A 25998-nucleotide genomic window follows, 5' to 3' on the forward strand; every position below is an offset into this window, starting at 1 on the left:
CCCCCCCCCACCTCTCTCTCTCTGACACACGCGCACTCGCGTCCGTGCGCACGTGCATCAATACCACCTTCCTTGCATGCACGCGCTCCCCTGCTCTTTCTCTATCACGCACATGCAGACTGGCAGGCAGACCCGTCGCGCACACACACACACGAGTGCGCGCGCGCACACACACACACGCTTTCCCTTAGCTGTGCTTTTGTGTTTTGTCAGAATTAATGAGAAAAGTTCCCTTGCCCTAGGGGTAATTAGTGTCCTTGGAGTTAAATAAGCTAATACTTAGACACCTCTGGCACAAGCAATTATGTTTGTGTATTGAATAATTGATTCAAAGAGGGGGGAAGGGCTGCTAATCAGATCTGAGCATAATGAATTGATTTAATTAACAGGGGAATCCGAGGGTCTCTGGAAACTGCGCGCATTTATTCAGTAGCAGCAGAGGCGAGCGCGGCACATAAACTGGGAGAGAGGCGGCGTGAGTTTGCTTTTAGCAGTTGTCAGATTTGCAATTGGATTTGTTTGAATATAGTTGCTGTCTCGGAGCAAATGAGAACGAGAAGAGAGAATATTAACAGCGAAGGAGAGCTCAGCCTTTCAGTCTGAGCGTCTGCTCCGTCCGTGTGTGCACAGTTAGGGACATAGGCGACACTAGATTTATATCGCTTTTCATTGTTTTGCCTCTGTTAATTCGCATGGAATTTATCAAGAGCAACCAACGCTGTTTGGTCGCTATTTGTTTGCATTACAGTTCAGTCCGGATAGGGGGATCTCGCCGCATATCTGGCCGTATTTCGCGTAGGAATTATTATTGATAGGAGGAGAAAAAGAAAACGTGCACACGGCAATTCATCTTTCCAGGGTTTTGGTTTATCGAGGCGTAGTCTAGTCAGCCGCGCGTTTCAAAGCCATTTCCAGGAGAAGCTGAGAGAGAGCGAGCAGTGCAGCCTGCTGGAGCCGAGGACGGATCGCCCGGGGAAGGACTCCTCGTTCCTCAGGACGATGGTGTTGGACAAGGAAGAGGGTGAGTAACATCTCCCACCGTAGTATGCTATAACCTGGGGAGTAACACGGCAAACTACTGACATTTTACACGTTAAGTGTTTCCTGTCGCCCCGGACCAAGCGGACCCACAGCCTCCGCTTTATATCGGCTTTTCAATCCCATGTAGTCACGACAGGCTCGGTTTTTTCGCAAAGAACACTGTGGCTGCTTTCTGTACCATGAAGTTGAGGTACACAAATAAACTGCCCCTGCCAAACTGCAGTTTAGTTCGGAAGAGAGTTGCATGTTTATTTAGAGCAGATTTGTGTGGAGCGTTTTGATGTGTGAGCCAGAGTTTGAGGATACTCCACAGACGCTGCAGTGCATGTGGCTCCCCTTTTCTTTCCTCCTCTAAGTGCTTTTTGCGTCTGTGAAGTTAGCGAGGCAGCCTTTGACATCACCACGGGATGGGAGATGACAGCAGAGTGCTTTTAACTTGATTGCAAATTATGGATAGCGCCGCGGAACGCTCGCTCACTTTCCATCCAAATAGGCCTACTTGCATTACTTATCTATTTCAATGTATTTAGGTTAATGGGTGAGGCAATCTAATTAATTTTAATTTAAATCAAACTCTCCTCTAATGACGTCCTATTTTGGATTAAACTGATGCTGAGATGTGCAGTGCATTTATCACATTCAGGTCTAGATGGTGCTTACTGTGTATTCATTTGAATACATTTAAACAGCATGATTATAATATTTTAATAGTGATATAACACTAAAGGGTTTATGTTGTCTGAAAAGAAAGTTATTGTGTGATCTTTTTTCTATCTTTAAGACTTTTTAAGGGGTTGTTTTGCTGACCACCTGCTGACATGCACAATGACAACCTCCACTAACCATAAAGCACATGTTGTTTTTATCAAACAACAGTATATAGTCTTTGCAAATGTGAGTTTATCCTGGGCTCTTCCTCATCTGAAAGTAATGGATGCATTTGTAACCCATTATTTATGTTTGAAAATGGATATTTCATATCTCTTAGCAGAGCATCCTTTCACTTACACGTCTAAAAACCAATAAAAGGATTGCGGCAGAGACATAAATTGGTCTGTCTGGCTGAATCCATGTCGCGCTGCAAATGTACCCAAATTAACTCAACTGTAAATTGTCTCCTCTGGATGTCTGTCTAGCTAAAAGTTCCCTATATGATTCATGATTCAGATTGCTTTTAACAGTTATTGGCTAAGCAATATGGTAAATGTACAAGGTGATGCAAATGGCATTAGTGGGAAAGGATGCACAGGAGCATGTAATGCAGTCAATACTACATTAACTACTGATGCCCAATTACAGAACCAGGGAGAGTGGCTTTTAGGAGCATTAGGACTTGCAGAAAAGCTGAGATCACCTGCTGCTCATTGCCTAAAAGCTTCACCCTTTATTTGCTGGACCCGACATGCAGCTCCAGCATTTTGGCCAGGTTGTCAACAGAGCTGCTTGGATCTGGTCTCTTTCATTGTGGTGCCTCTTAGCGTTTATTGCTCTAAAGTTATAGGCTTGTCAATTCAACCTTCTTGTCTAATGTATCCACTTAGTGCCTGCACAAATAAATGTGTGCTTATGCAGAGAGGGAGGTGTGTGTTAGTGTTTTGGGTAGCCACATGGGTGTATGTGTATGATTACTGTCTGTTTCTCTTGATTGATTCACTATTATGACTGTGTTTGTTTGTGCATAGTGCTTAAGTGTTCATATTTCAGTCCTGTGGCCTATAAATCAGATCTTGAGTGTGTCTGGTCTCTTGTTTAATTTTGCCATCCTAGTTGGCAACAAAGTAATGCTGCTGCTTGTTTGCGAGACTGTAGAACCTTGACTTTTTTGTAAGTATGTAAAAATGTGTGCAACAAAAGCAATAACCACAAATTAAAGTGACCCCTACATTAACTCCACCGAAAAAATGTGCCTGTTTCAAACCATTTCCGCGAAATTAGTCTACGACAAAACAACGTTTATTATAGGATTTTAAACAGACCGCATCTCTTAATCAAAACAATAATATTTCTTGAATTAGTTCTATGTAGATTCCTGCCCATGTCATCTGTCGTGTCCATCACAAGATAAATGCACAGCGTAAACTTATCACCATACTCTCAGATGGTGCAGTTATTAACTTATAATATTCCCTTTCTGGTAAAGCACTGAGTCAGACAGCACGAAGGACGACTATAAAAGGAATACAGGCACTGCTCTGTGAAATAACCTTAATACGCAGGTCATAGTTGGTAATGAATAGCAACACATGTACCAAATTCTGTGTCAACATTTTATTTCTCCCTGTGATACGAAGTTCCAATTTGCGTCTAATTTGAGAGGAAAAAGCAACTCAGCCATTTTCCCTCCTTCTTCATAAGTGCAGGAGAAGCAAGTGGGTGCACACTGAAAGCATATTTTTGCTGAACATTAACACCACTATAGTATACTCTTTGCAGGCTTGAGCAGAAGAAACATCCTTCATCTACTGATACATTTCTGGTTACCTTTGCTTGTTAATTTATGACCCTGTTATCATCCTGTCCAGTGAAATTTGTACATTCATAAAGCATGTGATTGAAAAGCAACGCTTCAGATGAATACAGGCTGGTGATCTGTCGACTGCTGTAATAAAACTTGGGCTTCAGGCTCCAATTTTTATTTTGAAATAATAAGAATTGCTTCATTCTTTACCGGTGTTACCATGGTAATACTGTCTCATAGCGATGTTTTATTGATTTAGAAAGTGGACGGTAATATTTCTTTTCTGTTATTTGGTTTCTGAGGGTTGATTTCTAATTTCCAGTTTGAGATTACTTTTATATGTTCCTTAAGTCTTTTCACTTTTCCAAAGGAATGCAATTTTCTCCCTCGTATTTGCTATTTTCTCAGCTTATTGGTTTGCTCTTACTTTAAAATTAAACTTGCCAATTTTAAATATTGAAATTATGTCTCGTCTTTGTGCTCTGGGGCCTGAACGATATTACAAACACATTGCTTCATTTTTTATATTTCTAAAGTCACTACAGTTTCTTCAAAAGCTTTATTACAGGCACCTGTATGGACTTTGCAGCACTTCACTAATTTTGGGATGAACATTGATTGTCAAAGGTGGCAGTTTTAAACAGTAACGAGTGTAGCCCATGTGCACAAAATAATATAAAAAGATATAGATGATACTCAGGTGATTATAACATCATCTTCAGCACGATGCATTGACATGCAGAATCATTTGGACCCTCAGTGCATTATACTAAAGCTATTCTCATTAATTAACACACAATTGCATTCCACTTTCAGCCGTTTAATTCAGTCTAATCTGTTTCTGATATGACAAATGCAGATTCTTCACAGGAGACAATTTTGTTCATCCCGGCTAAACCTGTCTAGATCCATATCAGACCTGATAGTTTCACATGTAAGGGTGCTGGAGTTTTGTATCATTTTCCATAATCTTGGAATCGTGGAATTCAAAGGGGCTGAATTGAGACTTGAGAGACACGTGTTAGCGAGCGCGCCCACCTGCCTTTGATGTAAATGGCTGCACTCATTAGAGTGCCACACAAACTCAATTATGCACTTTAGAGCTGTAAGAGCATCTCTTTTATTATTACCAGAGGACACATGCTAACCATGTTATCACACAAATTCTCACCACAAGATCCGAGTACTACATGAATCACTGGGAATGGACAATCCCTGTTGTTTGGGCCAAAGTCTGAACCTTTTATTCACTTCAAATTGTTTTTTCAATGTCATGAAGAATTTCTTGTTTATTGAGTTGGAACCATGAATGTTGCAGAGATAAAGATTCCATATTGACAATGATATGTACAAATAAGAAACTCGGAGGGCATACACACATCAGTCCTAATGTTACAATGAAACAGTTTACAACACAACAAATGGCCCGACAGGGCTTGATACTGAAAAAAACACCTTAGAGAAACCTAATGTTTTATCACAAGCTCTGAGACAAATGTACGGAAAAAGTGTTTGTGTAGCGCAGGTGAAACACAATTCTAGCATACATAAAGTAAACACAAATTACCTCTTCCATAGCCAGTGACCCCGTGTTGAAGTATAGCTGAAGTATAGTATATTAACAACGTGTAATCCAGCTTTAATGGCCATGATATAATGGCCAACATATATAAACAGTGTGTTGTTAGTTATGCATCCGTTTGAATTTGCAAGCAGGTGTCACTGCCACTTGTCACTGCAAAGATAACTCTTAAGTTGTTGACTACACTCATCTTGATGTGGGGGAAAAGAAGGATTCATACATTGATGCGGCAACAAAAGACACGCCACTTCCTGCAACATCTCATCACTTTTTTTTCACACAAAGTTTTTTTTTTGATGTGTTTACGTATTGAGTGTTTTGACTTGATAAGCACTGGGATGCACTCTGTAAAGCGTATTCTTTGCTTGCTCGAAAATAATTTCTCCTTTCTTCTGTCACCATAGGCTTAGTGCAGAAGAAAGGGAAGATGGGAAAGGGGAATGACATGCAGCAAAGTTCTTGAGATGAGAAGATGTCAAAACTACAATGTCACCAGTTAGTTATTTGGCAGCTGAGAGTCATAATCGCAGTAAACGTTACAGAAGGGAAGCTTCGTACATATATTCATCCCACAGCAATGAAATAACATGTCACCTGTTACACTCTAAGGCAATGTTATCGCATTGTACAGTTAATCCTTAGGGAAATTCAGACACATATAACATATAGACATATTTTAAAAGGATATTAGACCCAGAAAAACATGAATGTTTATATGTTTATTTCATTACTTTGGTGCATTATTCATGCCTGACCTGAATCTCAACTCATAATTTCACTCATGTCTTAAAATGATTTCCTGCTTCCCAAAGCAAAATGATTTACAAATATTCATTTAGTATTAAACAGGTTCAATCCCCACTGAAATAGTCCCATGATGCACCTTTAAGTGAAAGGCAGTATAAGTGTATATACAGTAAATATGCATGTTTGTGTTTACTGTAGCCTGAACAATGCTGTTTTTTTCAAAGCTGATATCAATATTTACTTAGTTTAAAAAATCTCTCACAATATATTCTTATAATATAAAAAGTGATTTAGATACATACTGAGCAAGACATGTTACATTTGAAAAATACACTTGTCAGGGTCCTCTTATAGCCCAGCTACTGCATTTTATCAAGAGACCATTTCCAAATGACCTTTAACCTGGTTTGGAGTTTTTTACCGAAAATGTATTATCAGTTATTATCTACATATTTGAGCCGATAACCCATTTATTGGTCTAGCTCGATGTGGGTATTTGTTCACATGGGAGTAGAAACTATTTGGGACTTTGAGGTACAGACACGTGTAAATGTGAAAAAGATAGTGTTGAATCAGCTTTTTGCAGTTAAAGGCGGATGTGTAGCAGTGTGGGAGAGCTAGCACATACATTAATGTGCTTGTAGGTTTTGGTAAGAAGGTGTTGATTGTTTTGATCAGCATTGGTCTATGCTGAACATAGGGAAATGGAAACCTAAAGAAATACAATACTGCAAATGTTCAATATAATTATATAGCTATAGAACATGGCCTGCTGTTTTCTTTCAGTAGAGCACACATCACAGTGCCAGCAGGAAGTATAGTGCCAATGCTACATGTATATTTCCCACTTGCCAAAGCTCTGATCGTTGCTGCTAAGTGTTTTTAATTTGTTTTTGGCCCTGCCTGTGTGACTGTGGCTCTGAGGAGGACAGGGTTGATTGTTCTTGTGGGTGTAAGAAGCAGCACAGCCTCTAGGGGCTGCTAGCGGGGCTTTTAGTCTTCCAGTCTTGTTTAACTGTAAATATCTTTAAAACTGTTCCCCATTGCAGTCTTGAGTTTCCTGCAATGTCAAAACATAACTTTGGCCTCAAGTTAGAGCTTTCTGATCTTTGATGCATCATAGACAGAGATTTAATTTACGTTTCTTGTTTCATTTCTGATCCATTTTTCTTCTTGGAATGCAAGTTCGCAGTTTGAAGATAAAAATATGTTAGGTGTGAACTTTAAAGGAGTTAAACCATAAATTGTTTGAATGTTACAGGACATCTGGTATTTTGTTGACCTATAACTAGCAGTTTTTCTGTTTTGCCAGAGATTCACGTACAATTAGTAGTTGTAATCCAACTTAAAATGACCTTTACCTAGCTATTTCTTTTTTGCAAAAACAAAATACCACATGCATTTATAAAAGCTCCTAAGAGCTTCTTCGTGGTATAAGAATCCAGAGGAGGGACCACGCTTTATTAAGATATAAGCCCAAATCTATCTTGTTGGTAAATAGAAAAGCCTGTGGTGCCTTCTCTCCAATACGAGCCAACTTGCTGAAAACTAATCTCTTATTGGAGGACCTTCAGTAAATAAAATCTTAAATAGCTAATTAAAGTCTGTAATTAAAGGGGGTGGGGGGGTTCTTTCCATCTTAAAGCTGGTAGATTAGGTTTTGGATATTGAAGTTGGTGATTTAATCAGTGCTTAACTTTGCTGATGGCAACTACAGATTTAAAGGCGAATGACAGCTGCCGTCCACACACATCCCCTCTGAACGCAGGAACTGAAACTTGAGAGCCTTAATTCAAGTTACACCTTCATTTTCATCATTAGACCAGTCCTCTAAGGTTGGCTTGCCATTGATTTTAGCCTGTGACATGAATTACTCCTTGAGGAACAAGGCCGGGTCTTTATATTATGAGGTAATTAAATAATAAAAGTGTTAGAGGACTTCATTAAAAGCAAGCTATCTTCATAAAGAAACATCAAATGACATCTACAACAGTCCTCTCTCTGAAATTAAGGACAGGCTGTATTCCATGAGACAGTTTAGTTTACCATACTTCCCAGTCTTCATGAAGATCTCTTCCCTAAATGCACTCAACCAACCTCCCTAATTATTTACCCCATCAGGTGCGGGAGTGGGTGCTTGAATGACATTAGAGACCAGTGCTGCCAAATAACTGCCCCCCGTGGGGAATTTGCATTATTCAAGATTAGAGAGCCTCACACAGTGCACCGCAGTATGGTGTTCCTTCTTCCCCTCCATTTTCGACACACTGAGGACCCTGAATGGCACACCTGTCTCCTGGCATATCCTTTGAAATAGTAAGTGTGCAGTAATTGCTGGGGAGTGGGGAGGATTTTGTACATCACTTCCTGACCTCATGAGTGACACAAACTTTAGAGGGCTACCATTTATTCCTCTTCAAATGCATTTTTAATGCGGACTAAAAGTGTTTGTGCATTATTCTGTCCGGATGGCGGAAGGTGGCTGTGACAGGTCTAATGGTTTATAAGTTTACTTTTTGCCAGGAATCACAAAGTGGCAGATAAGATTGCCTCGTCTATCAAAGTTCAAAAGTATGTAGTAGATTTTTCCTTTATTCAATCTCAGGCTGTATCAAAAACGAAGATGTGTTTACATTCTTGGTTGTTGACATTAAATTGGCAGGTTTCAAAAACTAAAAACCTCAGAGCAACAGCAGACAAAGCACAACAATAGTACAGCCACATTTAATTGGCTAGATGCACTACCAAATCCTCTGCTCGCTGTGTCAACACTTAGACATCCTCCCTCTTTAAAAGCTCTCATGGGTTTATTTGGGGTTACCCTGCATGATAAAGACATGAATGTTTGGGTCTTTTCTCCTCCTCCTCATTCATCTTTCCCCTCACTCTAATTTTCTAGCCCCATTGCTCCTGCTCACTCTATTGACAGCTTACCTTGCAGAGCTCTAATCTCACCATAGTACTGAGCAACCAAGTGTTGGAACAAGTCGCCTTCTGTAATAATTTGGAAACTCTGCCAGTTTCATGTCTTAAAAAAAAAAAGCTGCAATGAATTTAATTAGAAAGCTGTTGCATATCTCTGTGATACATTTCTTTTAATTAACCCCATGTGAATAAATTAAAAATAATAGGGGGCTGAAAAGTGTGGAAAAAACACCCTAATGAAGTTTCCCGTTAATTGGGATGGAGTCTGGTGCCAAAACCACAGTGAGAAGTGAGCACCAGCAGCTAACAATGCCTTCTGTAAGCCTCAGAAAAGGGCCCAGGGCCTTCGTGCTGACTTCAAGTGTAAGAAATGCACCTCTGACGTGATGGAAATGACCGTGGGCCGAGAGAAAAGGCAGTCCTGTTCCAGACTGCTCTGCTGAGACTCCCCATGCCGCGCTTGAAGCTGGGCCAGTGTTATTGCAGCCCTAATGCGGCTGACTCATTTGGAGCGGATCAGGAGTAATTATGGTAGGGAAAGTGGCTGCCGACCGTGGGGGTCAGGACACTTGTAACATGTGAAAAGAGCAATTATTCCAGGAGACAAAACCCTCCCTTATCCTGGGCAGTGCCAGGGTCAATGCAAGGGACGGCTGGGCTCCGTTTCACCAGGGCTTATTAGCCACAGCAAGCTGCAAAGTTTGAGAGAGTGCATCTTGTTAATGAACAGTCCCCTCCTCATCCGCACCAGCCCTGTCTGCTCTCTCTCCCACTTACTGTGGGTGTTAATTATGTCATAATCATAGCGTGCATACAGTCCCAGAAATCACCTCACAGACCCCAGCATTCATACACAACCATCTGGAAATGTGGCAAGCCGTACAGTAACATAGAAGGCTCTTACAGCAAACTATAAGAAAAAAACACAGTCGGTATGAAATGTAATATTGACTTGGGCCTTGTAAGAAACTACCTAATTTGAGAGAGACTGTGTGTTTCTCTGTGAGTGTGTGTTCATGCATATCTTTTCTTTTACTCCTTGCATATGCTCCAGCTCAGGATAGGAACATGAATGACACAATGAATCAGTGGTGTTTATTTTGCTTATCATTCAGAATACACTCATCAGTCTGCTTTCAGCGGGCATGTGTATTCCAGCTGATGTTATTACCAGATGTCTTGCATTTTGTCTTGGCAATAGAGAAACGTGTCTATGGGCTCAATTACAGCGATGACGGGCGCTGAATGAAAGAGGCTGATTCATGCACACAATGGCAAGACATCTGCATGATATCCCTATTAACCTTAGTGGCAGACACCTTGGCCTAGGGACACATTTTATTAGGCATTGCCATGGACACGGCATTTACAGTGGTGGCTGAAAAATAAAAGAGAAATCAACCCCCATAGCTTAACTGCAGAGTTGCCGAGGGGTTTGTTATTATAGTTCCAGCAATTAGATCTTCCACCGCCCCTATTTTGTCCTTTTTTGTATATCATATAATTTGTATTTTAAGATTTATTTATATGACTCATTCAGTAATGCAGTGTTGACATGCAGTAGTTTGGTAACCTCATGCAGCAGCAGCTTGTGGATTGATCCCAGCCCATTAATGTGTGGTTGTGCTTTAAATGAGGTGAAGGGGATGATGACGACAAATGCACTTGTTTCAGCAATCATGCAATCAGTAAGTAATGTAGTATCTAATTTCCCTGAGCTTCCAATTCTGTGTACTCAACACACTGGTGGATTATTCGCTGCAGCTGGGATTTGGAATTATAGGGGCCCCTGAGAGGAGGCCCACCCAGGGCCAGCTCCCAGCTTCTGAACTCCCACCTCACTCACCATGTGTCAGGAAGGCTGAGTGATTCTCATCAAGATCCTTTACCTCCCCATGAACCAGCAGCGTCTGCATCACACCATGGCGTCAGTGCTTTTAATTGATCAAAAGACATTTAACAAAACACAAAATCAGATGTAAGTGTCCATTCTGCTATTAGGGCTGAGAGCCTGTAAGAGCAGCTGCTCCTTTGGGCTCATGTGTGTGGTGTAGTATACAATGAGGAGTCAACTTCCTTACAATGGTGTAGTATGCTCTCGAAAGCTGGTCAACATAAAAACGGTTTTGCTATTGTTTTCATAATCAATTTATCAGTTCTGTTAGCATTTGCTGCTTTCTCAGATTTATATCATTGCAAAAAATCTTTTGGTTTGACAGATCGGATAAAAGAAAAAGACAACCGTATATGTGATGAGTACATCTGCAATGATTAATGAATACATTTGATTTACAAAAGGAAATTTGCATCTAAATTTGACGATCAATTAATAATTGTAATCAATTATCAAGAAAAATATCCCAAAATATCGTATAAAATTATCAACAAACGTCCATGGCCTGTGGGAAATAAGAACTGCGTTTTGTACAAAACACATATTCAAATAATATAGAAAATGACTGGAAGGTTAATCCACAATACACATAATTGCTAGTTGCAGGATTCAGTACATCCTGTATAGTTAGACTGTCACAGGAAAAACAGACAGAAACCCTGACAGTGTAGATTTTGGTATATAGTGTGAATTATTTGTATTATTATGTATGTACACGTCATGGATAATGGACTAGGAACTCATAGGAAACATTTCTACAGTGCTGTATGCAGCACCTGCATTCTTAGCAACCCAACATGTTAGTAATGATAGCATAAAGGGGTAAATCAGCTTTCCTTTTACACACTCCTGTCCATTCTGAGGGCATGTGATAATTGTATTTCTCTCATTTCAAACAATTCCATGAGTGCACAGTATATATCAAAAAGGTTAGCGGACTGATGTGATTTTTTGATAGCTGTGAAGACCAAATGGAGTAACAGAAATCGGATGCTATCTCGATAATAGAAAATATATGCTCTGACAGACTGCTTGGGCTGAGAAAAACTAACTGTACATATTCTTGAAAGATACAATCTCAAAGAAAGTAGATGGATGTAGAAGGGGGAAGATGACAGGCCTCTACACACAGTACTAATGGCAAATTAAATTCTCTCTCAGGAAGAATATTTGGCAGGACAAGTGCTGTCTCTCCACTTTGAGGGGAAAAATGCGTCCCTTGTTTGAGAATGAATCGTGATGTGGGGAGGCTTGCTTTTGGTGACATCAAATGACACTGGAAGGTCAGTGGCACTTGTATCTGTTAAATGGATTGGATTAAGTGGAGGCTGCCTCCTAGTCTGCTGCTTCCTTTCATAATGCAGCTTTTCTTTCTGGGAGGTGGAAAGCATGGGAGGTACTGTTCTACTCCACAGTTTCACATCGCGCCAGGAGTGGTGACAGGTGCAAGAAAATGTCTCGTGGCATTAAGGGAATTGAAAAGACATTTACTTTACACACAATTCTTTTTTTTCTGTCACTGGTCTTTGTTTAGTGGGTTTGAGCGAGAGCTTGCTACACTACTATTAAAGCTAGAGGCTGCTTTGGTAGGACACATCAAACCCATGTTTGTTCCCTGCAAAGGCTTCAAGAAAGTAGGCATCAGTTGAATGTGTGTACTGGTTTTTCAGCAGACATTAGGCATTCCTGCATTGAGACATCTCTCTCACAGCCAAAGACTGAAGAACCAGGACGTTAGCATGAAGTTAGACTCACTGATATGACTTTGATGATGCTGAGCAGGGTTTCCAACAAACTGTGCATCCAATAGAAGGGTAAAGCAGCATGCAGTTTTTCCAGGATAGGTTAAGCCTTGGCCTTTTCAAATGTGATGTAAAACACACACGTGATATGTTTAAGGAGTGTGTAGTGGGTGGTGGTCTCAACCAATTAGGAGTATTTCTCTGGAGGTGGAGGGCCGACCTTTTTGTATAATTAGTATTCTTATTTAAAGCAAAGAATTTGAGTAGAATAACTAATTAGGTGTCATAAATGGCAAATTAAAGTTTTTTGTGATCCCGGAGGTAATTGCAGCAACTCCTTTCTTTTCTTTTACACAAGCTCAGAAGCACACACGTGTACACAGGCACACACACACATACAGGCATGTTCTCTCTCCTCATTAAGACTGTTTTTAGTTCTGTAGAAGTCTGTCAGGCGAGCACTGTTGGCATACCTGCAGAGAGCTCCCCTAACAAGCCATGAAATGCAGGTAGAAGAGTCCGCCCTTAGCCAGTGTGGCTTGAATTTGAAGCTTTTTAGCTTCATTTACACTGAACATTGGTATTTATAGCAGGTTTTGTGATCCTAATGTGCCAGCTTCAAGGGGTCTGTTTTGGAGAGGGAGGGAGGTGAGGGAGCTGGAGGGCAGGTAGAACACTAATTGATGGCTCCCATCACCAGCACCGGACCAATTAGCCTCTCCTTTCCACTTCTGATAAAGAAATAAGACGGCTCACCAGCACCAGAGCACTTACTGACATATAAACCAAAGCCATAAATTTGACTAACAAGCTCTCCTATTTCTCTCACCCCTTTTTTTAAAAGGGAAATGCTAATTATATTACATTCATAGCATTATTGATGTGTGGATGGCCAAAAACTGCAGAGCAAATCTGTATCAAATAAGGCACTTTGTGAGTCCCTTTAGGTGTGTAAATTTGTGTGTGCAAATGTGAGAGAGAGAAACTATGCTTTTACTGTTCCGAAGAAGTCCTTTGAAACGTGGTATAATGTTTTTGTGAAAGAGAACTAACTTGACAGCAGAGAGAAAAACAGTGCTCAGAGTGAAGCAGTTGCTTGTTACCAGCTGAGGTTGTGTAAAGTAAACTACAGACGCTACAGTGAAACAGCAGCTCCAACTATAGCATGACCCTATTCACACGTAGCATTGTTAAAACTGTGCATATTTTCCTCCTAATGAAATGAAAAATAAAGTTCATCTGATCAGGACAAAGTGTACAACTGCACATCTCTAAAGTGCAATAGTAACACTTTGACATTTTGTATATAACTCAGTGTAACGTGTCTTTTAAATGGGCCTTTATAGATACTCACGTACAAAATGCTGGCCTAACCCCCTGTGATGCAGAGTGTCCGGTCTTTTTTTTAGAGAGAGAGAAATGTGTTTTGAAAGTAGAGTGGCAAGTGGCGTCCACTGTGTGTTCTTTTAGATGGATCAATAGCTCAGTGTGTGAGAGAGTGTCTTAAGAGCTGTTGTCTTGTGCTTTCAGCTGTGGCAGACCTGTTAGTGCTACAGAGGGGAGCTGCGCGCCCCTGCCTCTGTACCAGCAGTGGCCTGAGGGGGGCTTTTAGTCCAAACACAAATGTCAGCCACACATAGACTATTAGTGTTTAGTGCAGTTATTAAATGGACTTTATTTGTCCTTTAGGAGGCTAAAAGGCGCGCTTAAAGGGGACCTGCGTGACAGCAGGGCAATTTGCGAGTTTGGTAACTTAGGCTCGCTCGTTGCCGACACATGAGTACAGATAAGTGTAAAAGGAGGAAAGGCTGTAATGCTCTGAGTAGGGAACACTGTGTGTGTGTTTGTGGTTTTGTGTGTGCAACCGTGAGAGGGAGTCTGTGTGTGTGTGTGTGTGTGTGTGTGTGTGTGTGTGTGTGTGTATGAAACACAGAGAGTGAGTGTATGCTAAAAGGCACTTAGGCCATAACATATCTCACTGGGGTCTGGTAGCAACGTTTTTGTGGTCAGAGGCTTTTTAAAAGGTTAATGTTAATCTATACCAAACAAAGCCCATGAGGAGCTTTTACAGCTGTAGACAGTTGAGGGAAATGGGCTTGATGAAATGGCAGGTAACTAACATACTACTCAGCGCGCTGTAAATACCTCAGTAAGCAAAATAAACATTGTGTCCTTTATCCTCAGAAATAAACAGGACATGCCCCTTCCTCGGAAACCCGCTGCAAGTGATCATGTAACTTTTGTATTACAGCATGTTCTGAGAGGAACAAGACAGTCAGGGCTTTGTAGTGCAATGTGACCTGTGCGCCTATCTACATGGAAGAATGTTTTCTTTAATGCATATGAAGCAGGTAGGCAGCGTGCTGTGGCCACGCGCGAGGCCAGGCTTAGACGCCTGGAGAAGCAGCCGGCTTATCAAAAAGAGAACATGAAAAGTCACTCGTGTTCCCGGGCCGTAAATCACGCATGGCTGTTTGTCTCCTTATCACTACAGGTGTGCCCATGCTCTCCGTCCAGCCCAAAGGGAAACAGAAGGGGTGTGCCGGCTGCAATCGCAAGATTAAAGACCGCTACCTGCTCAAGGCCCTGGACAAATACTGGCATGAGGACTGTCTCAAATGTGCCTGCTGTGACTGCCGCTTGGGGGAGGTGGGCTCCACCCTGTATACGAAAGCCAACCTCATCCTCTGTCGCAGAGACTACCTGAGGCAAGAAAGACACACAATCACCTCTCTCCACTCACAACAAACACAAAAGCCATGCCATTCTTAGAACTCTGTGACATGAAAGAATCACAAAGGTTTTTGTTGTTTTTGTTTTTATACCTCCTGGTATCGTTTGGTTTCTCAGTTCCTGCTGGAACTGTTAGTCGACAAATCAAAGATAGTGATTCTAAGCTGATAAAATATGGAGAATTTTCTCTATTTTCTATAACATTTAGCTACATTTCTTTGTGTTTTAGAGTGTCAAAAGAAGACATTTTAAGGAACTGGAATATACATTTTGCACGATCTTAAAATATGCTGCGGCCCTGGTTTCATGTGGCTCACTTTCACAAACACAGTACTGACATCTAACTCATGCATGTCTCAGTCTTAAGAACCACATCCCATCAGAACTTTGTTCAAAGTGTTTGTTTTGATCTTCTTCTACAGAATGCATATAGCAGAAAGTAAAAAGTAAGTTTAAGTTGCCTGAACACAATCCTATTATACAGGAAAAAGGATCATCAGGCGCATTTTAGTAGCAGGGTGTCTCCTCATTTTTAAGTCTTAAAAATTCAATACAGTATAACTTATACAAATTCTTGTGCACCCATCAAAACATGAGTCATGCTGTCATGATATTTCTGTTTGACTGCATCCAGAATATGAAATGCCTATCACAGGTTACAAGTTTTTTTTTAATCAGCAATAGGATGTTTTTGTATCATGCCTAACATTTAACATCGTCCATGTCATTTGTTAATGAAAGTTACTGTATCGTATCAGGTGGATCAATTTACTTCATTAACAACAAATTCTACAAAATCTAAAATGCAGTCCAGTATAATTCAAATGGAATAATTCAAATTAAAATGTATCATATTTTTCTCTATGTGGACATCAACCCTGAAGATTTTGTCAGGAAGTAGACCGGCTCTTAAAGCTGTTTGCTGTGAGAAAGCTGCAGGCGGGCTTGTTGCTTCATCAGTGTCTTTGGCTCTGTATACCCCCCCTCAGATGCCCCTGCCATCTGCTTGTTAAATTAAACATGACCGTTTCCTGGGCATTAAGTCACATTCCCAATGAGATCCTACCATTTATCTGAGAGGGAATCCTCCAGGGGCCAACTTAGGGATGCCAGTGCCCTAGGCCCCCCCTCCTAAATCTCCCTGTCCTACACTGTCCTCCCCCTTTCCCTTTCTCCATTTCCCTTCTGTCAACTAGTCCCATTACTCCATCACTGATACTTCCAGCTTATTGCTGCCTCCTACTTTTGTCAGTTCATTATTCTAATTTAAAAACAGTCAAAACAGCAGGTGTTTTGTTTATGTCTTCAAAAATCAAAGAGTCTTAATCAACCTGATTTTTCTTACTTCGCTCATGTTGCTCCATGACATTTTACATACATCTCAGCTCTTCCTTTGACCTGGAAGAAGCCCGCAGCCCACTTGAAAGGCGCTTAGGGACGTTACGTTGAGATAGGCCATTACCATCCATCAGATCCCACCCACAGTTAATGCTTTTAAGATGCAGTGAGAGGTCCACTAAGACCTGATGTTGCCCTCAGAAGGCGCAGATGAGGTAATAATAAATGGGCAAATGACCAAGATAAGGCCAAAAAATGATGAAGCTTAAAGTTTCACTTGGTAAAATACATCTACTATAAGGACAGCAACCTAACCTCCAAGCCATAGTGCTTAACTGGCACTGTGAAGAAGAAGGAAAAGCTTTCTCGCACCTTAGACCACCAAAATGTAGAGGTCACAGATGGTAAGAAAAACTAAGAAAGACATATGAATTCAAGAGTAAAGGAATACTAAAATAAGAATAAAAAGGAGAGAGGAGGAGAGAGCTTTCTGTGCTCCTCTGTTGCCCCTGATTGCCTAATGAAATCCATCCCCCCCGCCTGCTCTTCAGCCTGCAACAAATGCAGAACACTTAATGGCTAGAGATGCTTGAGATGAATTATATTATGAAACAAATTAAAAAATATTGCCTTGTGTATGGAGAAAAGGGTTTGAAACCTGGAGGATTTAAAAGTAGGTGATGCAGTCTCCCAGTTTGCTTTTCATTCCTTCTTTTCTGTGTAGCTACTCTCACCTGCAGTAATGAAGTTAAATCTGTGCACTGAATTAGGCTCCTGCACTTCATTAAAGACAAGCGGGTGGATCAAACACTCTTTGGTTATTTCCCAGAGTTTGGATCCCTGCCATGCTCACATTAATTATTATAGGAGCTCCATCTGTGATTGTCCTTCAATGGCCTTAACAACTTATTGAATGCTCCACGTTTTCCCCGGATCTTACACTTGAACACACACAAACATTAAAATACAAACATAGTGTCCTCCCCTGCCCTCCAAACCATTGTACCAACAAAAAGTTCAGTTTTTAAAACCCCTAACATTCACTTCCTGGTATCTAGAGTGTATTTTTTGTATCTACTTGGCCAGTCTCTTTCATTATAAATGAGAATAATAGATTAATTAGGCGTTTTTCTTTGTGTCTGGTGCCCAGAATCGCACGACTTCACCAGAGGGTTGACAATCTAGTAATGGTGTGATCATCAGGACTTGATGTCGGAAATCATTTAATCCTCTGTTTCATATATTACAGAGGACATAATAGTCATCCACTTATCAAAATGGGGTATAATTAACTGTAAGAGGAAAACGTTTTCAAGATAATGAACATTATAAGTTATCCACAAATGGGTGAAATAGCAGGGGGAAGATGATAGCTACACTGGATTTTTCAAATCAAGCCTCTTCTTTAACAATTGCTATACTCTCATAACAATTGCTCTTCCTCCCTGGGCGAGACAGATGTGAACGGAAAGGTTTACACTTTCAGGAAGGCGCAAATGTTGGGGAGGGTCAGAACATGCGATGCATGCACTAATAGCTTTCCTTTTTAAGAAATCTGACAAATTCTGTGCTGGCTGGGAAGTCTCAAAGAGCTCAGAGAACAGGTAGAAAACTTCAAGAGCCACAGCGCTATCCGAGGAGAGCAACACAGAGGCAGATGATGCTCTGTAGAGCTTTAAAGGTTTGATGTTAGCGGAGCAGCAAGTTGAAAGAACTAAAGATGGAGTGATTGTAATAACTCAATAACAGAGAAAGGAGAGCTGCGCTTCTTTACATGACTGCCATCAAACTCTGTGTGTGTTTCAACACACAAAGAAAATACGATTTATTTAAAGGAGAACAGAGTATTTCTCCTGCGTTGAAGATTGTAGCAAGCAGGAATAAGGCAACGACTCATGGGGTCATATAATGCCTGCAAGAGCTAATATAAAACATTGAATATTTAGAGGCTTTAGGCCTAAACTATAAACAATTTACTTGTAATCGTTTACCCAACAAGACAATATAAAAATAATTAGGTAAAGATTATAATTATGAATACTATCAATCACATTATCAAACATAGTATAATCTTAAATAGAGGGATTAAGGGCTTGGTAATAAAATATTTCAATATATAATTATCTATTTAAATATTAAATACAACAGCTAACATTATTATAGTCAAAAAAATTGTTTCAAGTCAAATGTTAATAAAAGTTAGCTTCTCAAATTTAAGAATATGACTGCATTACTTATCTGATATATGGTTGTTAACTTTATACCATAAACGGTTTGAAAGACATTAGAAATGTTAGAATTATAATTAACATTTAATTAAAGAAAAAATATATTTCCTAATTAACTTTTTTACTAAACTATTACCACTTTGCAGCCCTTGTAATTATTATGTACTAAAAAAGGGGTCATTAATCTATAAGAGCGAAGTCATAGAAATGGGAAAGTTCCTAAAAATATGAGGAGCCAGCATGCTTCACATTACACTGTGTAATACAGTATTTGCCAGGATGTCCAAATCAATCCATGAAACAACAGAAGCATCTATTTTAAAAGAGGACACTTTGTCAAATGTTAATGATCCACAAAACGGTATGGGCTCAGCGTGTTTCGGCAGCTCTGAACAATACGCTCATATTTTCTGGGAAGTCACCATTCAAACTCTTTTGAAACAGAAATGTTCAAAAACTGTGTTGATGTCAATTTTTTTTCCCTTCCCTTTGGAGGATATTGATTTATTTAATCCAAATGACCAGCAAAATTGAAGTGCATGAGCCACTGCACTCCTACAATACAGCACATGAGTCAGAACAATACGTTAAAATTCCGCAGAAAATAGTCTTTTCAAATAAAAAGATCTATTGTAAATGAAAAGAATGAATGTTTTCCAAAAGGTAATCCACAATTTATGAAGGCACTGCTTCAGTGCAGCCATCAAGTTTCAAGGAGTAGGCGGCAAATGTATTAATATAGTTTTCTTAGTGTGTGTGCATGCACAACGTTAAGTATATAGTGTGTATGGTAATTAGTATCCTTGATAGGAGTCGGTAAGACACAGTCTTTATTGGCTTGTATCAAGGACTTTTTCTCTCAATGTTTTTATCAGTATCATCAATACTTGACCTCCAGATAAAATGTATACATGGTCAGTCCATTCCTTTGTGCGCTCTCGCTCGGTTTTCTAAAGCTTGAATGGAACTTGTTGTGTGCATCTATTTTACTTGGTGTCACAAACTGCATTCTCTCAGCTGACATCAAATCCCTTGACCTTTACAATGCCTCTAGATCATGTTTTGGTGTGAAACATTCATTGCTTTCTATACGCAGCTCCACTTTAGCTGTTACTCATGAGACCACTGCAGCGATTGTTTAACTCTGGATGCTTTTAGCTTGATAGGAGCGGCAAGAGAAGAGTGTAATGTGTTTGAACAGTTCACTCTGTCTGTAATCTTCCTTTAGCACAAGGAGTCCAATCAAGCTGCATGTTGTTGTTGCATGTTATAACCTAGAAACATTCATTATTGGCTGATGAACTGCGCAAATGGAACAATATGCAAAATAAACTAGAACTACTTTACAAAAGCACACTCATCCAGATGATAAATACTAAGTTCTGGACAGTAGAACATGTCAAAAATGGGAAAAAATAGAGTCTGAATAGAAACACTTGAACTCTTCATGTTATGATGAAGATTGTAAACATTTATTTACTGTGCCAAATAATACTCTGTAATATTTACATCACAAAGCTAGAAGACTGTATCTTCATTTTTACTGCACTTCCAACAAGAAGGTGTGAAGCTTGTCTTTGCTTTCAGCATAATGTTTTACTGATACAGTACCTGTTTTCGGCTTGCTAATAAAACCTACAACCAACATTTTTTTTAAAGATAACTCGTCATACATTAGGGGCCAGATTTACTATAAAGATGTTGCCGCTGTTGCACAAATATACACTAAGACAGAGAAAAGATCAATCAAAACAACCTATATTTCTGCTAGGTACAAATGCTGCAAACCTACAATAGCTTGAGGTGCTTATGTAAACAGCTCTTTAGAGGAGCCATTGTCCCCCAAAAAACTGTTGACAATAAAAGGGAAATAGGTTGTACACTCAGTATTTGAAGCATTGGCTTGTAGAGAATACAGATGTAGCTGAAAGGTTATAACTAGCCACGGGTGTCTCAGCCTGCTTTGAGTGAAGGTAGAACTTAGTGTCGGCCACAAGCTGGGCTTCCCCACCAGGCGTTTTCACAACCTGTATGTATAAAGTCTGCACCATGTCCGAAGCCCAGCGGGGCGTAATGGAGAAGGGTTTGAATAATCCTACAAGCGGTTATACTGTAGGTGTTTGCATGTCAGACTCTGTAAAAGACCGAGGCTCTCCAGGCTCTTTACAGCCTGTGTTCCCTGAGGGAGGGAGAAACACATCATTTTGTGACCCTTTAGTCCAGAGCTCAGGTGTGGAAACATGTCTGTCATGATGGCACAGGAAGTCGTAGGCAGTGGGTTATATGTTTTAATTGAAAAGAAAACGTAAATAATTAGCCTTAATTTCATCATGTTACAAAACTAACAGATCAGGGTTGCGAGGAAAACATATACACTGTATGGAAACTAAGCCCTGAGATCTGTTAATTTTCTAAATATATTGAATGTGGGTTTTTTAAATGTTATTTTGTGAAAAAAACAAATTATTTTCGTTACAAAATACCCCGTGGGTGGCAGATGTGTACTGTGTGTGAGCATGTAGTGTTTTACTGAAACACTTACCAGTTGTAACAATGTCTCTGTTTAGCACCGTGTGAATCCCTCTCATGGAACATAACAGCCTTTTTCCCTCTGTTTCTGTCTCTCCGGCTCCTCTGGGGCAGCGGCCCCTAATTAGAAGCAGGGCTGCTGGACAGGCGCTTTCTTTAACAAGGTGAAAGCTACTGAATGGGACTAGCATAAACGAGGCAGAATATCAACACTGTGACTCCTGTCTGAGCCCCTACAAGTTTGGAGAAATTGTGTTTAACATGCTGTTGGAATGGCAATCTGCTGTTGCCTTATCCTACTCTTGCAAAGCTGTAAAACGGTCCTTCTCCTACAGAATATATAAATCTATCTGTGCTTCGGAATCGCAAAATTAAACATAGGGGCAGGCGCTTGGAAAATGAAAATGTAAATCTGACTGGGAAAAGTATTTGAGGTTTCTTTGCTTGGAGGAGAAAATAGACCTACACCAGTGACTCCTTGCTATGTTGGTGACCTTTATAATTTGGTTCCTATTCTATCTAATAAGCCTAAACAAGCAGCAGTGCCGTTCGAGCAGTGGGTCTGTTCACTGTGAGACATTTAGTTAACTCTTCAAGGTTGCATCTCCAATCACTGTCTCAGGCTTGGAGCTCTGAATGAAAGGAGACGGAGAACAAAGAGAAGCAATTGAGCCTGAATCCTTGTAAAAAAACATTTAGAGTAAACTTTTGACTACATTTAAAGATGTAGTCTCTTGTGTAAAAATCAAGCGGATGAACTCATTGTGTACTTTATGTTTTGAAAGAAGAAAACTCAACAATTGAAATGACTGGCTTCAGACCTGTTTTCATTGCTTTAGTGCAGTGGAGGAAATTATTTGAAAAAGGAGATTAAAACCATGTGATCATTTTAATTAGATCATTAGCTGAGAATTAAGATCTATGTTTGTAACTCTCATTAACAAAAATTCCAAGTGGGTGCCAAGAATGATTTGTGCATTACAGTCGACGTATTTCGATTTCAACCCGTTTTCATTTCTTTGCAGCATTTTTCTGCTTTTGTTCCTGCTGTCAGTACATTTTTGTTTGCTCTTTTATTGCATCAAGGTAAAGGGAAGGTGGGTTAATCTCTGTCTGTGCTCTCTGTCTTTCAGGCTCTTTGGTACAACGGGGAATTGCGCAGCCTGCAGTAAACTGATCCCAGCCTTTGAAATGGTGATGAGAGCCAGAGATAATGTTTACCATTTGGACTGTTTTGCCTGTCAGCTTTGTAACCAGAGGTAAGAATGAGCATCATAACTGCACAACAACATTGCCTTTGAAAAAAATAAAATAAATAAATGATAAAATGGCCAACAGCTTAAATATTAAAAGCTGTTGGAAAAGCTATTATATTATAAACAGACCACTAAACAAGTCTCAGGCAGAAAAAAATGATTGTTGTTAAAATAATGGTGTACTGAATTTGTAATGCTCTGGTAATTATTACCTATTGTGACACTCCAGCAGTTTGTGGCTGAAACTGTAAATCTGTAAATGTAAAATGAGCGTGTGGTTTATGTGTGCTAGGCGGTATGAGAGCTAAAAAAAGAAAGTCCTGTGCTGCTGCATAAGGGAGACCGGACCTACACATGTGTGAAATGGTGTTTCATAGCGATAGGATCTATTAGGAAATTGGACTGAGCACAAAGCTTATGGTATGATATATATAGAATATGACATGCCCAAATATTGCTTTTTCCCATTAATATACTGTCGGTAATGGCAGCACTCTGGGAGCAGAACGTCCTTTGCATGCTTGTCAGGGGTGCTGTGACCCTGTTCCTCCACACAGCACAAGCCCATTAACCTTCTGCAGGCCACATTCAGTTACCATAGTGAACACCTGCTGTAAGGGAATTATGACTGCAGTCTCTCTTCTCAGCTGGCACACACGAAGCCAGGTCTCATCTGGCACAGCACTGCCATGGCTGTGACCGTTTTACCAGCCCGGCTCATTACCAAAGCCAAGCTATGTTCAGCCATATTCTTATCTTCACTCCCCTTCAGTCACATTATGGAGCTGTCTCTACTGTGTCACACGGACAAACAGCAGTATGGAGAAGAACATCAGTAGGGCAGGCTGTTATGTGGTATTTTTCCTCTTCAACTGACTTTGAGGCTTCAGAGGAAAAACATTATCGGGCACTGAAACCAAACTGGTGTGTGGAAAAGCTAACCCTATGTTAGCTCCCTCATGCCAGCACCTTTTTGCCAGGCCGGGGAGAGTTGACCTGCCTTTCATAGGGTGCCAGTGCTTGTGTGTGTTTGCTTTGAAATGATAGGGTTTAATCCACTTTTATTTTAAGCCACACTTTTATAATGACCATCAAAACAGGCTTTGAATTGGAAAAGGTGTAGCGTCAGCGTACGTCAGTTGAAACATCTCAAACTTATGTCTGCAATCAAACACAACCAGCGTTACCTTCTGATCTTAAATGCATCATGTTCCCTGCCAGAGCAGAGTCAGCCAGTCAAACCGCTCCTGCAGACACACAAACAGTACTTTGTCTAATACCAACAGTAATCGTCATTGTGTTTTTAACAACAGTTCCGCCTTTTCTCTACCAACAGGTTTTGCGTGGGGGACAAGTTTTTCCTAAAAAACAACATGATTTTGTGTCAAATGGACTATGAGGAGGGCCAGCTGAATGGAAGCTTTGAGACACAGGTTCAATAGTTGGAGCCCGGTGGCAGCAACAATCAGCTCCACACTTCGACTACACACGAGATGGATGTTCTGCTGCACTTGGAAAAAGACAAGCGTCTGTCTGCTTGCCTGCAATACTTTTTAAGACCCCTTTATCAGTCCCTAAGGACTCTATTGTAAATGTTCAACTTTTTTGCCCCTCCCAAACCCCAACACTGAGCAGTTACATATTTTGATGTACAGTTGTGCCTGCTTAGCTGAGCACTGTATTGCTTGTATGTTTTGTGAAATTTGTTTCCGGTTGGTTTTATTTCCCTTTTAGAAATGGTTCATTGGAGGGTATGTACAGTCTGTTTTCTCTGTATATATAAACTGGAACATTTATTTTATGAAATGTAATGCAATTTTATTACTAGTGTGAATTAAAGATTCTTAAATGTTCATATAGTGAGTTTTTTTCTCTTTTACCAAAACCAAAGTTGTCAGAGGACGTCGGCTCACGTGTTGAGATGTAATCATGTCTCCAAAAAAGGCAATGCTACAAAAAGTTTTGCAAGAGAAAATATATTTGAAGACAGTCTTCAACACATGATGCAACAAAACACATTTTATTACATTTTTCAGAGTTCTGATGGAATTAGAAATGCTGTTTAAAATGAACTACTTAAGATTTATTTGGAATAAAAGAATGCTTCTCCAAACTGTGTTGTTGTGAGCGTGCAGGTGTCATGAAAGGAAGTGCGTTAAGCTGAGCTGCTCTCCGTCAGTCATGCTTCACTAATTGCCATCTGATTAAAAGGGTGAATTGGCCTGGAAATGAAATGCAATAGCAAATAAATTAGAGAGAAAATAAATGCTCATTGAGTTTGAAATCATTTAAACTCATCAGCAACAGAGGGGCAGAGCTGTAATAAAAAGTACTTTTCCCAGAAGACTCTCTCGTTAATGGATATGGTCAAATATTTAGCTGATCCTCCAAGTGGTAATTCATGTCAATGACTTGCTTATTACATGGAGCTCTGTTAATAAATACATGTATACCTTTTTTGGCATCTATCTTTAAACAAGAAAAAAAAAACACAGAGTTTGAAGATCATTTCCTGCAAATCACACCATGTAAGTGATTAGCAGCTTTATTGTATATTAATTAGGCAGCTCATTGTGTACCTCTGATTTCTTCATGAAATATCACATTATTCCAGATGTAATTAACTTTAATGGACTAAAAACATGCGAGAAAGGTTTATGACCTCAGGGTGTGCTGCATTCTTTATCAGACCTGTTTTGATCTTAATTATTCTGCTGATAATTAATACTGTAGTTTATTTTGGATTTGGGTCACAAGACTGAGCCAATAATACATTAGTTCATTACAGGACTGAAAGTCAGTTATTTTCATTTAATCAAAAACCAAAATATTTTAATTTTACAAAGATGTTAAACATTAAAAAAGTAGAAATTATGGTAATTATAAGTTGGAACTCATTTTTGTGACAAAATAGTTGTTGATGTAATTTACTTGGATGACTACCTGATAAATTGACTAATGTGTCACATTCAGATTATTACATTTAGCATTCAAGAGGCACTAACTTCACGATGAAGCGTCCATACTAAAGTCATATCACTATTAGCAAACATTCATGTTTAATACTAATTAGAAAGAGCACACATAATTCTTTCAGAGAGAAATAATGACCTATGCACAGATCAAATGGGCTGTTATAATCCATTTTATTTCATTTTAGTGACAGGTAATAAGCTATACGTCCATCTGGGCAGAGGTTTCTAGCCTTAAATCTCACTCTGGTACCTTTGACATCACATGTTACCAAACATTATATGTGACATGTTAGACCCCGAAGACATGCAGTAGGTGATCTCATGTCGACCTTTTTTTATTTAATGGGATGTTGTAAAGTGCCGCTGAAACAAAGTGTGTGTAATGAAGCTGTCGTGTCCTTGTCAATACTTTATGTAATAAATCATACAGACGTAACTAGGAATATAAAGCTAATGTGTCTCAGATCAAGAGCCCGGAAATGGCCAACAGGAGTTACAGTCCTACACATTTTATTTTTCAAATCTCTGCTGCTGTATTATCATTATTCAA

The 25998-nt window shown here is 39.8% G+C and overlaps 1 protein-coding gene and 1 long non-coding RNA gene across 2 annotated transcripts in view; one reads left to right on the plus strand and one right to left on the minus strand.

The window, feature by feature from the left end:
• The window catches only part of LOC134863548 (uncharacterized), a 60190-nt gene that overhangs the window by 12357 nt on the left and 21835 nt on the right, over positions 1–25998 (minus strand). The gene's annotated exons all lie outside the window — the stretch shown is intronic.
• Positions 331–24326, plus strand: lmo1 (LIM domain only 1). The gene is made up of 4 exons (XM_063881856.1): positions 331–1021; positions 14884–15097; positions 22351–22476; positions 23810–24326. Exons 1-4 carry the CDS (start codon positions 1000–1002, stop codon positions 23913–23915), a joined length of 468 nt encoding a protein of 155 aa, XP_063737926.1. The 5' UTR covers positions 331–999; the 3' UTR covers positions 23916–24326.

The sequence above is a fragment of the Eleginops maclovinus genome, chromosome 4 (genome assembly GCF_036324505.1).
Source record: "Eleginops maclovinus isolate JMC-PN-2008 ecotype Puerto Natales chromosome 4, JC_Emac_rtc_rv5, whole genome shotgun sequence".
In the NCBI taxonomy this organism is placed as follows: Eukaryota; Metazoa; Chordata; class Actinopteri; order Perciformes; family Eleginopidae; genus Eleginops; species Eleginops maclovinus.

What these genes read in the sequence shown, in the direction of transcription:
- lmo1 (XM_063881856.1), top strand. Translation starts at nt 1,000, where the DNA reads ATGGTGTTGGACAAGGAAGAGG. An exon ending in GGTGTTGGACAAGGAAGAGG is followed by an intron (nt 1,022 to 14,883) that starts GTGAGTAACATC and finishes TTATCACTACAG; the next exon opens with GTGTGCCCATGCTCTCCGTC. An exon ending in TGTCAGCTTTGTAACCAGAG is followed by an intron (nt 22,477 to 23,809) that starts GTAAGAATGAGC and finishes CTCTACCAACAG; the next exon opens with GTTTTGCGTGGGGGACAAGT.